Raw genomic sequence first — 19,201 nt, forward strand, 5'->3', positions numbered from 1 at the left:
TAAAATACTCAATTACAGCTTATAAGACGTATCGGTTTGGGAGAGAACCCACCTGTATAAGTGTCTGCTCTGCCGCGACTCCTCCGTACTCAGAAAATAGCTGCAAGGGAAAGACACATTAAGAAAATCTGAAAAGCTTTTTGAGTTACTATTTGTAGACAGTCATTTATCCTCTTATAATAGAGTCTACTTCCACATACGACCTGCATACTAAGTAGGTTTGTAGCGGTTACATATGAAAAGGGAAGTCAGTGACATGCATTCATTTCTGTCAGTACCAGATTCATCGTAAGTCATTGATTTGCAGGCCTAAACTTTGATTTGAGCTATAGATCTGACTACTTATAAATATTCATGCTTTGGAAAGATGAGGAAAAAAATTCTGTAAAGCTATGACTTCTGAGATGGTTATTCAAGAGGGTTTGTTTTATGCGGTTGCAATTAGAGAACAAAGCCGGAGAGAAAATAACAGTCATTACAGCCATTTCAACATTAAATTACTGTATTCATTTTAATTAAGTGCCATCTTTGCTGATTCGGTGGGTTAAATAGGATCGCTAGGCGTAAATAATTCAATAATTAGCTACTCATATTAGGTAGTTGGGTTGACTATGAGATGCTTTACGACACAGTCTTGAGGCTTTTGAGAAACGGTTTGCTTGTCAAATTCGATCTGTCATACATTTTATCGTTCTCCTCGTCAAGGGCACACAGTGAGGTTACATCCCAGTTCCCTGATGTTAGAAAGCGAGGGGAAACAGAAGGAGTGGAAGTCTGAAGAAAAACAAAGAGAAATAGATAGAAAAAAAGCTTATTAGAGGAGGCAAGTTATAATGGAAAGCAGTGGACAGGAAGATAAGAAAACAATACATTTAAGCGTCAGATAGCAAATGAGTTGAAGAAAGAAAGACAAATAAAAAAATAAAAAGGTTATAATTAATGCATTTATATAAAATATAATATTCATATAATAAAATAAAAATAAGAAATAAAAGAAATATCATTACTAAGAACTATTAAATGTATGTATATACAGTATATATATATATATATATATTAATTCAATAATTACTCATATTAGGTAGTTCGGTTGACTATGGGATGCTTTACGACACAGTCTTGAGGCTTTCGAGTTGAAATGGTTTGCTCATAAAATTCGATCTGTCATACATTTTATCGTTCTCCTCGTCAAGGGCACACAGTGAGGTTACATCCCAGTTCCCTGATGTTAGAAAGCGAGGGGAAACAGAAGGAGTGGAAGTCTGAAGAAAAACAAAGAGAAATAGATAGAAAAAAAGCTTATTAGAGGAGGCAAGTTATAATGGAAAGCAGTGGACAGGAAGATAAGAAAACAATACATTTAAGCGTCAGATAGCAAATGAGTTGAAGAAAGAAAGACAAATAAAAAAATAAAAAGGTTATAATTAATGCATTTATATAAAATATAATATTCATATAATAAAATAAAAATAAGAAATAAAAGAAATATCATTACTAAGAACTATTAAATGTATGTATATACAGTATATATATATATATATATATGAAGAGTTTATTTGCAAAAACAGATAACTCAGTTATTTAACATTTTCAAAAATCATGGTTTTTATTATGTTATCATGTTTTTATTGTGATTTGTGTTAGTTAGCTGTATTTTTTAGTTACCTTAATCAAAATAACCCAACTGCAGTTTGATAGATTAATTGGAATGCACAATGAAAAAACAAGATTTTTTTTAATTGTTAAAAACGGATTTATCTGTTTTTGCACATGAACTCTTCATATATATTGTAACGGGCTGACAAGACGTGAGACATGTGGATCCATCTGCAGGCTTTATTTAAGAGACGTAATTTAGTATATTTAGTAATATCATATAATAATTTAGTATATTATATAATATATAATTTGCTATTATTATATAATGATATAATTATTTTTTTATTTTTCATTTTTACAGATAAAGCTTATATGAGGTTTAAAGAGAAGGCGGGTTATTATAGCAAGTAGTGGACAGAAAGATAAGGCAATATTAGATTTAAGTGTCTGAGTGTGACACCTGACTTGAGTGTGACACCAGGTGGATGCTGCACACTGTTGGTGGTTGAGGAGATTCCCCCCTTCTATGTAAAGCGCTTTGAGTGCCCAGAAAAGCGCTTTAGGAATATCCTTAAGAACACATCATATAACATGTGTTACTTCAAGCTCATGATATAAATGTGTAAATTACTTTGAATAAAGCAAACAGAAATCTAAATCAAGAGCTAGCGCACCTGAAACTAAACTGAACTATTTATTAAAATCAGAAGTCTAACATTTCAATAAAGAGAAAGACTTTACAATGCAATGGAGAGAAACACTTTACAATACACAGGAGTTTAACATCGCCCCCACACATCCATAAAAAGTCACATATACGCTGGGTACTTCAAGTTTCTAATCACAAAGTTTATGAGGGCATCTAATTTCATTGTGCAGAACGTGAGTATGAAATTATTCCACCCACAGACCTGAGCGGGGAGGCTGGCGATGTGGAGAAACTCCCCACGGGCCCCTTGCTTGGCAGGCAGGATGAGGTAAAACAGGGAAGCATCTGCCGTGAACAACGGCTCCTCCTGTAGGACAAGCCACCATCAATATACTTTCCTCCAACAGAGCAACACGAGACGACACCATTTCGATGCAATTCATTTCTGGTCAAGGTGGATGCAGCTTTTAGGAACCGAGGAACGCAGCCTGAGAATTGATTACATGCCTCCCTGGAGAGAGTGAAAGAGAGAGAGAGAGAGGCTGAACTTACCTGCCGCTGGTTGTTGTGCCAGAAGTCCATCGCCATTTGGTGCCTCTGAAGATTAAAGATGTTTTAAAAGGATTAGGCATGTCATATATTATAAGTAAAATATGTGCTTAAATCATTTGTTCTCTTCTGCCTGCCAGGGAGAGTTGTACATCATGAATGCAGAGTTTCAGTCAATCCATCATTCTCATTGGCATCGCATTAAGGAAGTGCATGCTTCATTTTTATTTGCAGTTTAGATTTGCTGTCAGGAACATCTAGAGTTCTACATCTATGCCATTAGGCTGTTCTAAGTTAACCTTATTTAAGATATAAGCTACATATTTCCTCTATTTTTACATTTAGATTACATTTGCCTTCAAATATCAATTATTCATATTGTGCATTATTTTGAAGTTTATTTACTTTTCTGCTTAGCAATACTGATATTGAATTATAGCAGAAAGTACATTAAAAGATAAAATTGCAAGGAAAAAACATAAAATACAAAGATACCAGAGAAATATAAAAACAAAATTTTCCAAACAAATTCAATAATACTACTAAAAAAAAAGAAACGCATACATAAGCAAAATATACATCTATTAACACACGCACATCAACCTAAAAAGTTTTAAAAAATACAAATACAACTGCAAAAAGGACCATAAGTATCCACATTACATTCATTGAACAGTTAAACGCCAAAAGGAATGGTAGAACTAGCATAATATTTTGTCCTTGCTTTGAATAATGTCAAATTGCTTTGCTTCCTAAGAAGCCGACCAGTTTTTTTCACCCCTGGTTGGTGGAAAAAGATCATGAGGATGATCATTCTGGGCCATCTCTTGTATCAATTTGATGGTGGCTTGCTCTCTCCAACCTTGTAAATCAGGTAGATGTATTGATGTGTTGGTAAATCTCTCAATGATTCGTTGTGCTCTCTTTTGCATGCTTTCCAGCAAAGCCAACTAACAGCACATTTGGATACTCCAGACAGGGTCTGATCAAGGAGCAATACATACTGACTAAATCCTCAGCAGAAGCTCCATGTTTTGCAAAAAGTGAAGACGTTGAGATGCCTTTTTTACACACTCATCGATGTGATAATTTCCATTTAATTGACATCTTGACCATTTAATTGTCAAGATGATACCCTAGGCATTTTGACTGTAATACCACAGGAACCTCCTGTCCTCCCAGTATGAGTTGTGGTGGTTGTATTGAATTTTTTGCTAAACATATCCTTATTTGCTTCCATTTAAGAACATGTTGTTATTTTGTGCCCAAGTTTCCAAAGCAAGTGCCTCAATTTCCATCTTTTTGTCTGTTTCTATGTCTTTTAACTTTACAGCTCGTGATATACCAATATCATCTGCATAAACTGTGTCCAGTGTATCACCAAAAATGACTTCACGGGTTGACATATGAAGTAAAAACAGATATGGTGACACTACTCCACCTTGGGGAACCCCCGATGTTCACTGCTTCTACCGTTTGCAACCACCCTTTGCCGTCTTCCTGTTGTGTAGCTAAACAACCAAGCCAACAACTGTGGACAGAGGTTAAGTGTTGTTAAATGCTGAAAAAGCCTTGCATGGTCAACTCGATCAAATGCTTTTAACATATCTGCCAATAACACACGGACCATAGTCTGTCTCCCTTAGCCATGTATGTATATTCTTGACCAAAGCATTCGTCGTGCTGTGTTTAGGCAGATAAGCATACTGATTGTTGCATTCTTTCAGAACTGTTGGCATAAGTTTCTTCAAGACAAACCTCTCTTGCATTTTACCTATGCAAGAAGTTAAGGAAATTGGTCTCCAGTCAGATTTTTCATTTGGTCGGGCAACCTTTGGGACTGGGCATATATTAGCTTCTTTCCATGCAGTTGGTAGAATACCCACTTGATATGAGGTATTGATCAGTTGTGCTATAACTGGTGCCAGGTCTTCTGCGTGATTCTTGGGAAGCCAAGGAGGTATATCATCAGGGCCACTAGCTTTCCGTGTATCTAATCTTAGCAGGGCTTGTTTTATCTGTCCTATACTTCACAATTCATGCGTTTTTGTTGGTTTGGCCAAAGGAAAAATCGCACACATCTTATCACTAGTCCAAGCCTCGGCAAAAAAACTGTTTAAGACCTCTGCTACATGCATTATAATTTTGTTATGCCTAAATTACCTTGTAGCTTTAAATATAGCTGCTTTTTACTTTTTCATTTTTTATTATTTAGACAAATAATATTGAATTTTAATATCAACCATTTATCAGCCCACATCTTCAACGGCTAGAGTTCCTGAACTATTTTCACAATCATTTTATCCATAAAAATTTCAAAAATTCATAAAAAAGAAGATAAATCATCCAGCTTTCAGATCAATCATAACATTACATTTACACTACCATTCAAAAGTTTGGGGGTCAAAGAAAGAAAACACTGTCATAAGTGACAGTAATGGCATTTATGCTTTTTTACTTTCTATTCATAAATGAATCCTAAAAATTATAAATAATATATATATATTCAATATAAATAATAAGTATTTGTTTCTTGAGCACCAAATCAGCATATTAAAATGATTTCTGAAGGATCATGTGACATTGAAGACTGGAGTAATGATGCTGAAAATTCAGCTTTGCATCACTGGAATAAATTACATTTTAAAATATATTAAAAATGAATTTTAAACTGTAAAAATATTTTACAATATTACTGCTTACTGTACTTTTGCTGAAATAAATGCAGCCTTGGTGAGCATAAGAGATTTTTCAAAAACAATAGGCGTAACCCTAACCCCAAACTTTTCAACAGTAGAGTATATATCATATTTTTGTATATAATATTACATATAAAAATGTTATTGATTAAAATTTGTATACATTTCAGTATTAAGTAGTTTGTATTGAGAAGTTTTGTGATTAAGCTAAAATCACTTAATAAATGGCTTGTGGCGTTGACAGAATCATCTATCATCCCTTAACATACATAAAGCGCATAGTCTTGAGAGGTTTATACATTATTGTTAAAAATCTATGGAGAAAATTAATGGGATTTTTACTTTCAGAACCCGACAGTTGCACTCTGTTGTGTATTTCAGCGCAGCTCCCAGTGCCTCCAATTATAAAGCACTGTTGACAGATTTGTCAACACACAGAGTGTAGAAATCAAACAAGGACAGCAGACGCTCCTGTCATTCACAAGCACATACATACAAAGGGAGTGACCTTTAAAGGAGTGACATTAAAGCAGGCTGCACATTAAAACTGAGGCTTAGACGTAAAGCTGACTTAGTCTTTCACGCCTCCAGAAGGAAATTAGGCTGAGCCGGCAGAAGAGAAGTAAGAGATTCTCTGCAAGTTCTGAGCAGAATAAGGAATGAGAGCCCAATCGATGAACACTTTTCAGTTAAAGACACCCAGTGGGCTGCAGTGGATGAGCTGGTAACCCCTCACCTCTGAGCAGGCTCCTGTCGTAGCCTCACACACACACAGCACAGACTGGTTCTGGACCCGGTTCAACCAGCGCACAGTCAGACGTGTGCTGGGATTTTAAAGCATTCAGTCCTAAATTATTTGCATATCATGAATTGCGTAAACGTGTTCGTTGCCTACAACCAACACTGCGACAGTGAAATGAATACAAATGGTTTGCAATGCTTTTTACAATATAAAAAAGTTTTTGTTTAATAATACATGCAATAGACAGTTAAGAGGCATTTCGCCATGTTTTCAGAAGGATATTAAAAATGAACACCTCTATATCCATAGCCTGTGCACTGCATCTGCGCAAATGTGGACGCACGATAATTAAAGATAAACTTCACCTGATGTTGTGGGAGTCTGGAGGAATCATCTCTAATGTGTGTGCTGGACCATATAAATTCACCACAAACAGACTGGCTGATGGGATTCTGGAACCCGCCTGTACAGAGCAAATGATTTCAACATCATCAAATCAAAGACTAAATGCTCTTACAGTCTATAAATAGTGCATATATTTGCATTAAAGATTCAATATAAACTTTTACTGTGATACTGGATTCATTTTGAGGTTATTTCGTCTTGTAAAACAAAATAGTTGGCTGCATGTCCACTGTTCTTACCTTTGGATACGGGTAGAGGACATTAGAAGGGTAGATTCCGCCCAGGAAGTGATGAATTTCCATAAAAGGAGTTGCTGAGTTGTTAATAGACAGATATGCCAGGCGCGCGCCGTCTTTTGCCCACCAGAACGCAGGGTATTTCAGCAGTATCTCCTCTAAATTTTAATAAGGTAAGACAGAAATTAAATTTTGATGAGGCTAATTAACCCATACGTAGACCTACGCTGATTATCGTAAATCTCATTTACCCATCTCATTGTGTATTTATGAGATCAAATGAGATAACAGTCTCTTCGTGAATACTGCAATGTCTTCAAGGGGTTGTCAAAATTGTCTCAAAGAAACACATCAAATTAAGGCTACTCATTAGAGTGATGGACTGCAGTGAGAGTGTTTTGAAGGGGACAACACGTCCGAGATCACTGACCCTCATAGGTCCAATCAGACAGTCCATTAACCACCATTCCGTTTCTGCCCGTGGCTGTCAGACGCATCGCTTTGCTAAAAACATCTGGCTTGTAGTAGATGTCATTTTCAAAGACAGAGACCTGGAGTCAACAAATAAACACAGCCAGCATTAATATAGAGCGATTAAGCCCTAATATAAAATGTTTATAAGGATATTCAGAAATGAAGAGGGCTGAGTGCATATAAACAATTCAAATCACAGCTTGATAATTATTTTAATGCTATGGCCAATATTAAATTCTTATAATATATTGCCTGAAGAAATAACAAATAAAACACTAAAATCTGGAAAATCAGTCCTTTTAAATGCTACAACTGAATTTAGCCATCAAAACGTTATATACAGTATGAAAATGTATATCCATTTTGAGATTTGTTATGCACAATTTAATAATGTTTTATAATTAAATATACTGATAATTAACTCAACTAAACTCAAACTTTATTTATAAAGCACTTTCAACACCACGACTGGAACCAAAGTGCTGTACAGAGAAAGATAAGAAAAAATAAATAAATTATACCAACAAATAACATGCACAGCTAAAAAGCATTGTCAAACGCTAGAGAAAACAAAAGAGTTTCACGCGCACTCTGAAAAACACCCAAAGTTGGAGAAGATTTAATAGACAGAGGAAGGGCATTCCAGAGCCTAGGAGCTGCCACAGAGAAAGCACGATCGCCTCTACATTTTAGACGAGATCACGGAACCATTAGGAGTAGTTGATCATTTGAGCGCAGAGATCTGCTGGATTGACAGACACTAATTCAATTAGTAACATAGTCAGGTGATAGACCATGCACAGCCTTGAAAACATACAACAACACTTTGTAATTAATTCTGTATCTTATAGGTAACCAATACAGTTTGATTAACGCAGGAGTAATATGCTCTCTCCCCTTTGTACCTGTTAAAAGTCTGGCAGCTGAGTTCTGAACAAGCTGCAAACGAGAGAGAGAGAGCTGATTTAAACCCAGATACAACACATTACAATAATCCAAACGAGATGACACAAAAGCATGAACAACCTTCTCCATGTCTTCAAAAGAGAGGATGGCTTCAACTTAGATATTGACCTTAGATGGAAAAAGCTATTTTTAACAACACCATTAATTTGTCGGCCAAATTTGAGCTCAGAGTCAAAGATGACACCAAGGTTTTTTACACAGGACAGTTTCTTCCCAGGAACCCTTATTACCAAATAAAATCATCTCTGTCTTATCTTCATTCAATTGAAGAAAATTATTTGCCAACCAGCACTTAACCTCTGTCAGACATTCATGCAGAGACTGCAAAGCATATTTATGGTCCTGTTTCAGTGGTAAATAAATTTGTGAATCATCCGCATACAAGTGATAATGAATCCCACATTTTTCAAAAATAAAACTCAATGGTAACATATACAGAGAAAATAAAATTGGTCCCAGAATAGAGCCCTGAGGAACCCCACAGACAAGAGGAGCAGTAGAAGTAGAGTAATCACCCAAACTGATTGAAAATGTCCTATCCTTCAAATAAGAAGAGAACCATTTTAGGGCTAAGCCCTGAACACCAACATGATTCTTGAGACGATCAATAAATATATCGTGATCAACTGTATCAAATGTTACAGTAAGATCTAACAAAAGTAGAACAACACAACTCCCAGAGTCAGCGCCTCTTAAGATGTCATTGGAGACCCTCAATAGAGCAGACTCTTTACTGTGGCCGGCTCTAAAACCAGACTGGAATCTATCTAAGATATTATTCCTCTTTAAAAAATAATTTAACTGCTCCAACACAATTTTTTCCAATACCTTAGATATAAAAGGCAGCTTCGAAATGGGGCTAAAATTACTCATGTTAAAGGGATCTAAACAATTTTTTTAAGGAGGGGCTGAATAACAGCATGCTTAAAACTAGCCAGAACAACACCAGATGACAGACTATTATTCAAAATAGAGAGAATACTTGGACCAATAGTGTCAAAAACCTTCTTAAACAAAGAAGAAGGAATGACGTCACCTGGAGACCTGGTAGGCTTCATATGGGCAATTATATGTTTAAGCTGCTGCAGAGAAGTAGGCAAAAAACTTGTCAACTGATTAATAGGATCGGCAGGAATGATCAGATCATTGCTAGCAGATGACATTTGAGATCTAATTCCAGCGACCTTACCAATAAAAAAATTTAAGAATGCTTCACATATATAAGCAGAAGGAATGAGTGATGGGGTGGCAACAGGATGGAGCACAGCGTTAACAGTAGAAAAAAGTACTCTAGAATTATGACAGTTTCTGGAAATAATGGCAGAAAAATTATTTGCTCTAGCTAATTTGACAGCCCTTTAATATTAATTCAGACAGTTCTTCAAAATCTCATAAGAGACCTGTAATTTATCTTTAAGCCATTTACGTTCAGCCCTCCTGCACTCCTGCCTGAGAGCACGGGAAGTACTATTTAACCAGAGCTGTAATTTAACCTTGTTTTTTAGCCTTGAAAGGAGCCACAACATCTAAAATATCAGAACAAGAAGCGTTAAATTGATTAACCAACTCTTCTAAATCCATACTATGACAGGGAGATTCAAACAAAGTGAGTAAAGGAGAAACCTCAAAAGCTGCTGAAAAACTACTAGCTGTGAAAGGAGAGGATAAAGGACACGAGATGCAACAGGAACAGAAACATTACTTAAAACATCACATGGAAAATTTGAGATAAAAAGAACAGTCTTATGATCAGAAAAAACAGTATCAACAATCTTCAGATTACCAACAGAAAACCCCAAAGATAAAATAAGATCAAGAGCATGACCATGCTCATGAGTTGGACCAAAAACACACTGTAAAAGATCAAATGACTCTAATAAATTTAAGAAATCTTTGACCAAGGGCTTTGAAGGGCCCAAAATTTTAATTTTGTCAAAAGAGGGAACAATTGCAGATAAAAGTTCAGAGAATTCTTGTATAAAATCCCCATGAGAGTTTGGGGGTCTATAAATTAAAACACATAGCACAGACTTAAAAGAATTCAATGTAATTAACTGAGATTCAAACGAACAAAAAGAGTCAGAGGGTAAAAGTCTACATTTAAACTTTTCTTTAAAAACAACTGCAAGACCCCCACCCTGGCTAACGGACCTGGGGGTACTGAAAAAACTGCAACCAGCAGAAGAGAGTTCAGAGAGTGAAGACGTGTCACCAGCAATAAGCCAAGTCTCAGTAACAAATAAAAAAATTGTTTGTGAGAGGCAAAGAGATCATTCAGAATAAAAGTCTTATTTGCCGGAGATCTCGCGTTTATCAACGCCATTGTCATTGGAGTGGTGACAGAAAAAGATGGCGATTAAAATTATTAACTTAAATTAAAATAAAACTAATATCATCCAATGACCTATGACTGTCAAGTCTGGTCAAGTCATTAAAAAAATCCCCATGAGAGTTTGGGGGTCTATAAATTAAAACACATAGCACAGACTTAAAAGAATTCAATGTAATTAACTGAGATTTAAACGAACAAAAAGAGTCAGAGGGTAAAAGTCTACATTTAAACTTTTCTTTAAAAACAACTGCAAGACCCCCACCCTGGCTAACGGACCTGGGGGTACTGAAAAAACTGCAACCAGAAGAAGATAGTTCAGAGAGTGAAGACGTGTCAAGAAGATAGTTCAGAGAGTGAAGACGTGTCACCAGCAATAAGCCAAGTCTCAGTAACAAATAAAAAAATTGTTCGTGAGAGGCAAAGAGATCATTCAGAATAAAAGTCTTATTTGCCGGAGATCTCGCGTTTATCAACGCCATTGTCATTGGAGTGGTGACAGAAAAAGATGGCGATTAAAATTATTAACTTAAATTAAAATAAAACTAATATCATCCAATGACCTATGACTGTCAAGTCTGGTCAAGTCATTAAAATTTACAAAAATCTAAATAAATGAATTTAAATAATATAAAACATTTTTATTTAATGTGTTTTAACTAAATTAAAGAAGCAAATGTTGTGAGGTCATGTGACAAATTGTCCACATTTGTCAACAGTTGTTAACATTTACCATTATTCTTAAATTTAAGCCATACTACTAAAATACCTACAACTAAATATACTAAAACTTAATAAAAAACAATATGGATATATGTATTAAAGGGGTCATATGATGTTGCTAAAAAGAACATTATTTTGTGTATTTGGTGTAATGAAATGTGTTTATGCGGTTTAAGGTTAAAAAAACACATTATTTTCCACATACTGTACATTATTGTTTCTCCTCTATGCCCCACGTTTCTGAAACGCGTCGATTTTTATTTTTTTTTTACATCGGTCTGAAAAGCGAGGTGTGCTGTGATTGGCCAGCTATCTAGTGCGTTGTGATTGGCCGAATACCTCAAGCGTGTGACAGAAATGTTACGCCCCTACCATATTGTGATGCCGTGTCCCGGCCGGAGCGACGAGACAAAAACATTAAAACCCATTATAAACTAGACATTTGTTGCATCCAGTGGGGACATAATTACGGATTATAATGACTTATACTGTCTTTTTACGCGTTGCATTGCATCGCACCGCGTAAACATAAAACCATGTCTGCATTTACACTAACAAAAATGACAAAACGACAAAACAAGATTAATAAACTTTACCTAAAATGAAAATGAAAACTGAAGATATATATAAAAAAATCTAACTCAAAATATTAACAAAAATGACAATAGTATATCAATGATACTAAAATAACAGTATATACAGAGTTCTGTATACAGAGAGTACATAGAGTGTGTATTCAGTAAGCTAGTATTCTATTCCGAACACAACCTAAAAGTTCATTTTAAGGAAGCTCGCTATAGAAAAATAGACAAAGATGGACGGTGGGTTCATCCTCACCAACTGGTTCCCTTGAGGTCCCCATGCTGCATACTGAAGTACAGATGTATCCTCCTCTGATGGGGTGAGGTCTGTAATCTCCCTAAGATAAGTACACAAAAACACACGCATCAAGATTGAACAAGATTGAACCATTACTTCACACGCATTTGAAACACTACACGGTACAAATTCGTAAGGTTCTGGGTCATTTTTAGATTGCTTGAAAGGGCTCGTAAAAACAGCACGATGCAGATGCAGAGTTAATACAAAATGAAAGTGAAGTATACAGAGAGGCAGGGGTCTGGTCATGCAATGAAACCACAGTTAAGGCTAAATGATCTGAGAATTCTGCCAAAACAAGCAAATGGGCTTCAAGACATTTGTTAAAGTTTCACTGCTGTTTCACATCCACAAGCAAAAAATCTAAGGCTTTTATCAACTAACAGAACATAGCAAATCCCCGTCAGGGCATTCAATAAATTGCAGGTTAGTGTAAAAACATTTCATCCAGCAGAGACCTGTCAACTCCAGAACAAATAGTACCTTTCCATACTTTTAAATATTCAATGCCTGATGGATAACGTTGGATAAAAGCACAAACGCTGAGGGACCTCTGGACTGGTTTTTGGTTGTGCACATGCCCAGTGCAGGCCATGCAGAGAGGGACCTCCGTCTCTACCTACCCGCTGGCCACTGTGAAGATTGCAAAGGATGCTGTGAAGGACTGTGAGAATACCTGGAAAGGGGCAGAGGACATGGTAGATCCCTAAATTGTACACAAACACGTGTATGAACGGAATTGCATACTACCACAGTATGCTTTCTGTAGTACACTCTTAAAAATAAAGGTTCCAAATGGGTGTTTTTGCAGTGATGCCATAGAAGAACCATTTTTGGTTCCCAAAAGAGCCTTTCAGTAAACAGTTCCTAAAAGAACCATTTTGAAGAACATTTTAAAAATCTAAAGAACCTTTTTCGACTATAAAGAACCTTTTCTGCATTTGAAAGGTTCCATGGATGTTCGAGGTTCTTCATATAACCACTGATGCCAATAAAGAAACTTTATTTTTAAGAGTGTATGTCTATTGTGGCCGCATTCAAATTTACAGAATGCATTTGAAATTTCAGGATTTCTTATTTAACTTGCCGAATTGTACAGTATAAGAATGAAATGCAATGCGTTCAACTTGACCTTCCATTTCAAGTGTGAAGTTTGATTGGGGTCGATAAGATTTTGTTGTATTTTTGAAAGAAGCATTTATTTGATCAAAACTACAGTAAATATTGTACAATATTATTACAATTTAGAATAACTGTTTTCTGTTTAAATATGTGACCCTGGGCCACAAAACCAGTCATAAGGGTCAGTTTTTCAAAGTGAGATTTATACATCTAAATAAGCTTTACATTGATGTATTAGGATAGGACAATATTTGGCAGAGATTTGAAAATGTGGAATCTGAGGGTGAAAAAAAACAAAATATTGAGAAAATCGCCTTCAAAGCTGTGTAAATGAAGTTCTTAGCAATGCATATTACTAATCAAAAATTAAGTTTTGATATATTTACGGTAGGAAATTTACAAAATATCTTCATGGAACATGATCTTTACTTAATACCCTAATGATTTTTGGCATAAAAGAAAAATCGATAATTTTGACCTATACATTGACCCATATTGTTGGCTATTGCTACAAATATACCCCAGTGACTTTTGTGGTCCAGGGTCACATATATTTAAAATGTAATTTATTCCTGTGATGCAAAGCTGAATTTTCAGCAGCTATTACTCCATTCTTCATTGTCACATGATCCTTCAGAAATAATTATAATTTACTGCTCAAGAAACATTTCTTATTATCAAAGTTAAAACAGCTGGGCTGCTTAATATTTTTGTCAAAACTGTAATGCTTTTTTCCCCAGGATTTTTTGATCAATAGAAATTTAAAAAGAACAACAACTTAATGCATCCTTGCCAAATGAAATTACTTTATTTTCTTCTTTAATTATTGAAAATAAATATTTAAACATGCAATATAGTGAGACCATGTGAGAACAATGTAGCACAATGCTATTTATTTATTTATTTGTAAAAAAGGAGCCTGTATCATTCTATCATACTATTTTAAACAACAGTCTATGTATACTGTGTAGTATGCAGTATGCTTGAATTCCATTCTGAACAAAGCACGCGTTCACATTCAGTTTGCACCGCTCATAATCTCTTTCATTCTCTCACTGCATGACAACACAACTGTGGATTCTGGTTAATGGTTCATTTCAATTTCAATTTCAAGCTTCATTCAGCTGATTCATCTGAGGAGCACCGTGAACAAAAGAAGCAATTCTTCAGAAAACATTTGAATTTATTTCACAATCAGTAGCTGGAAGGGAAATGGGAAGGCTTGACTCTTATTAGAACAGTACATCACATGTATGGGGTCATACGACAGAATGATAGCGGCATATGCCCCGTCTCGATCAGCATGATCATTGGGGTCAATATCCTTAAAAAAAAAAAAACTGCATGCGCAACATCCACATATCAGCTTGAAACCCCCTCCACTGGATTAGCACGTCAAAGATGACCTAAATCAATAGAAGTGTCCTTTTGGCCTCTGAGGACAATTGTGCATTTCGGCAATAAGGCAGGATAGTATATTACAATGCATTTGGCTATATGAAGATATATTTATCAGTTAGGTCTGTAATGATTTGTATAAAATTAGATGTATTGATTGCTGCAGCATCAGAACAGAACGCAGTGTGACAACAAGCTTTGAACTGCACTCGTTTCTCAAAAGCCTAATAGGATTGAAAGTCATGCCCTGCACTGCATACTAAAAACAGAACAGCCGACTGTCGCACTGTCTTGTACTGTTCAGCACTGATGTTAAAGGGGTCATATGATGCTGCTAAAAAGAACATTATTTTGTGTAATGGAATGTGTTTATGCGATTTAAGGTTCAAAAAACACATTATTTTCCACATACTGTACATTATTGTTTCTCCTCTATGCCCCGCCTTTCTGAAACGCGTTGATTTTTACAAAGCTCATCGGTCTGAAAAAGCGAGGTGTGCTCTGATTGGCCAGCTATCCAGTGCGTTGTGATTGGCCAAACAAAGTAGTTTCGCTTTCACAATGAATCACACAGCACATTCGCAGAATAAAAGTTACGCCTTCTTCCTTTGTGTGAACATTTGGGCGGCGTTATGCAAATCTTCCCACACAGTGATGTAGATATGTGGGGGCGTGTCAGAACGAGCCGTTTTAGGTAGGCGTGGCTGACTCTTAACTTTTATAAAGAATATCTCTTTGGATTTGAGACTTTAGTCTTTGCAACTTTACAGATCTTCTTTATGCACCAAGAGCTTGTAACACTCCAAAGAGAAAGGAAAAATTGAAATCGCATTATATGACCCCTTTAAACAAGTATTTCATAAAGATGAATGTTTGAGGTCAGTAAGATATTGTTTTTGAAAGAAATTAATACTTTTATTCAGCAAGGATGTATTAAATTGATCAAAAGGATGCATTAAATAGATCACAGTTAAAAAAAGATTTTTATTTCAAATAAATTCTGTCCTTCAATTTATCAAAGAATCCTGAAAAAAAAAATGTATTCGTTTTAAAAAAAACAAAAAAAAAAACAAGCAGCACAACTGATAACAAAAAAATGTTTATTGAGCACCAAATCTGTATATTAGAATGATTTATGAAGATTATGAGACACTGAAGACTGCTTAAAAAAAATTAGCTTTGCCATCACAGGAATAAATTATATTTTAACATATATTCAAATAGAAAACAATTATTTTAAATCGTAATCATATTTCACAATATTATTTTTCTGTATTTTTAAGTTTTTTTTTTTTTAAATCAGCCATGGCAAGCATAAGAGACTTCTTTCTAAACCATTTAAATCTTACCGACCCCAAGCTTTTTAACAGTATTGGATCTCAGTATTAAAAAGACAGACATAAGATTGAGTGGCAGGTGAAAGTTGCAATCTCAAAGTGTCTAGTTCTGAGTTTTAGCACATTTTTCTCTGAGCATATTAGACTGTATGTGTGTTGATTATAGGAAAAAAAGATTGTGGTTTCCTGCTGTGAGTCATAAATCCTCTTTTTGCAAGGATTCTCAAAATTAATATCCCTACGGTAAACAGTGGAAAAAATATTGCTAACGTGGGAATCGGCATCATTGTGACACTGGCATAGTAATCGCACTAATTTGCTCAATAACACTGAGCGCGGTACTGATGCCCACACAATTCTCAGTGCCAAAAGTGCAAGATCTGCCCTAGTTTGCCTTCCCGCCTGCCTTTTTCCCATTCATTCTGTTCTCTGTTCTCGCTGACTGTAAAATCTTTTGATTCGTGTTCATCACAACACGTCCTCCTCTGCGCTTTCAGTCTCAGGTTGCCCTGGTTCACAAAATGCGTACCTCTTCATTTCTGAATCTCTGTGGATGCTTTAGCTTTTATTCCTTTAACTTTGACTTCCTTCCTCCTTGGCTGTAAAACTGATAGTCCACCCAAAAAAAAGAAATATCTGTCATCATTTACTCAGCCTCATCTCACTGCAAATGCGAATGGCTTGCTTTTCCCAATTTTTTCCAGCTGCTTTTTCTATAGGCAATCACAATAACTGAAGCTTTCAAGATTTGAAAAAAGAATAAGATATACAAAAACCATGACGTTAATGTTTATTTTTTTATCTTCTTATAGTCGCATTCTTACATCTTCTTATAGTCGCATTTAGCAGATTAGAACTTGCTGATAATATAGCACACATTTTGCAACAATACAAGCAATCGAGCAGTTAAGATTTGCTATACACTAAATATATATCCTTTGCCGTATATATTGCTTTACATAACGCAACGCTGAACTCATATTTCATCCGCCCCGGAACTGCTTCCGTGTACAACCGTTGGCGCAAGCTACATTAAAGAGATTATTACGTTTTGAATATGGATATTTTTCTTACAAAAACGCATCGATTTGCTACAGAAGGCCTCTGTTCACCCCCCAGAGCCGTGTGAGACACTTTTTTTATGGATGGGCGCTTTTTATTTAACTTCTTTTGGACTGATGCATGCAACACCCGCTGAGTGGCATTAAACAGCTTGAAAGATCAAAGACAATTTTTAATATAACTCCGACTGGATTCGTCTGAAAGAAGAAAGTCATATACACCTAGGATGACTTGAGGGTGAGTAATTTATGGGCTAATTTTCATTTTTGGGTGAACTAACCCTTTAAGACAGCTTTGTGTAAGAAACAGACCCAAATTTACGTTGTTATTTGCTAATAGTTTTCCCCCAGTGAGTTGTTAACCACTGTGACATTAAGACAGAGAGAACTTGAGAATCGAATCAGTCTGATTCATGAAAGAATCATTCAGCTTTGTTCCCCAAAAAGCATTTTAAACCTAAGACGATCATAGTGACCATTGGCGCCAATCATTGGTGGTTTTGAAGATCTACTGCTTTTGGGAAACCCAGCCAAGACCAGATTTGTGAACCAGATCAACCAATGCATGACTCAAAAGCCACTCTCAAATCAGATATTACTATTTCTCTAATGAACTCTTACGAATGTGCCAAGATTCAGGTGTCAGTTTAGCAAATAACAACTTTTGGTCTGTTTCTTACACAAAAGCTATCATATGATTTCAGATGACTTGGAATAAAGAGTATGAGTCATATGGAATATTTCTGTGATGCTTTTGCGTCCTTTTAGAAGTTCAAAAGTCTTCTTTTGTGTTCTACAGAAGAAAGAAAGCCATACAGGTTTGGAATGGCATGTGGGTGAGTAAATGATGACAGATATCTTGTCTTTGGCTGAATTATCATTTTACATTTCCTATATCTCAGTGTCTCAGTATCTTTTGATTTGGCTCAGACTATCCCTCATGCTGTCTTTGGCAATTTCTATTTCACTCTCTCAATACATATTTCGCCTTCACCTTCTTTTCCTTTACAACACTCGCCTTCCTTCCCCTTTTCCATTTTCTTCCTTCCCTTGCAATTTCACTATACTATTCTGGTGTCCCCTTTTATATTTTCCTATCTCCCTCTTTCCCTATCTCCCAGTTCCCTTTCCAATCTCTCTGCACACATTCACACATCCCATTCATCCCGTCTCTATAATTGATTTCGATTGGACAGCGTGATCTAAGGGTGACTGCAGATCACATAATTTTTATCCTCGTCTTCTTCAGTCACCGTAATCCCCCCCTCCCTGTGTGATTTCTGTGCTGCTCTTAGTTCAGTTACTTGAGCCGCAAACTGCCTCAGTCAGCACATAATCTCTAGAGATAGTGGAAAAAAAGGGGGGCGAGAGATAAAGGAAGAGAGACAGCGATTGTGACTAGAAGAGGTGGAGAACTAACAGAGAAATCCTGTGTTTCCCTGCAGATGTGACCACACAGATTGGCATCATTTATCCTGTTAAACAGGAACCAATATCAAAAGAAAGAAATTAAAAATTCCTGTTTTAGGACCATTGCGATTTTTTTTCATTGTGGAAATTTTTTCATGATAATTCTGCATATTTTTCTGAGAATAACAGTCAGTACGTTTACATGAGCAGTTCTAATCAAGCTACAGTGGGGTTTTGCATAGTCAAGCTAAAGTCTACAGAAATAACCACACGTGCATGTCACTAAGTGTTTACATGACATTTTAAAAAGATTAATTATTGTTTTAGTCCAAATTAAGCTGCAAGTTAACATACTTACAGTGTCTAAACCACATCACAATTTGCTTCCATTATATGAAATGCTACTTCAGTAGCCACTTTTTTCCTGTCTATCCGAAAATAAACTGATTTCATTTATAAATATAATGTATATGAATTATGAATAGCTAAAATTTATATTTTTTATGCATTTATTATTTTGCTATTTTAAAATAACCCATGCAACAGTTTAATAAAATTTAATATATAATTATTTACAATTACATTGGAAAATAAGGTAAGCTTTTGTTTAATATATATATATA

General features: G+C 35.7%; 1 protein-coding gene across 1 annotated transcript in view; it reads right to left on the reverse strand.

Annotated features, from left to right (window-relative positions):
* LOC107594036 (inactive dipeptidyl peptidase 10) overlaps nucleotides 1-19,201 on the reverse strand; it is a 35,810-nt gene that overhangs the window by 9,100 nt on the left and 7,509 nt on the right. Inside the window, exons 7-16 of the mRNA XM_016283965.1 lie at nucleotides 12,874-12,926; nucleotides 12,209-12,290; nucleotides 7,310-7,430; nucleotides 6,883-7,037; nucleotides 6,604-6,701; nucleotides 6,233-6,320; nucleotides 2,801-2,845; nucleotides 2,511-2,615; nucleotides 1,171-1,262; nucleotides 53-100 (exon numbers count right to left, since the gene is read on the reverse strand). Coding sequence (XP_016139451.1) covers nucleotides 53-100; nucleotides 1,171-1,262; nucleotides 2,511-2,615; nucleotides 2,801-2,845; nucleotides 6,233-6,320; nucleotides 6,604-6,701; nucleotides 6,883-7,037; nucleotides 7,310-7,430; nucleotides 12,209-12,290; nucleotides 12,874-12,926 — 887 coding nt within the window. The remainder of the gene's footprint in view (nucleotides 1-52; nucleotides 101-1,170; nucleotides 1,263-2,510; nucleotides 2,616-2,800; nucleotides 2,846-6,232; nucleotides 6,321-6,603; nucleotides 6,702-6,882; nucleotides 7,038-7,309; nucleotides 7,431-12,208; nucleotides 12,291-12,873; nucleotides 12,927-19,201) is intronic.

Source organism: Sinocyclocheilus grahami, unplaced genomic scaffold (assembly GCF_001515645.1).
Source record: "Sinocyclocheilus grahami isolate Dianchi unplaced genomic scaffold, SAMN03320097.WGS_v1.1 scaffold178.1, whole genome shotgun sequence".
Lineage (NCBI taxonomy): Eukaryota > Metazoa > Chordata > Actinopteri > Cypriniformes > Cyprinidae > Sinocyclocheilus > Sinocyclocheilus grahami.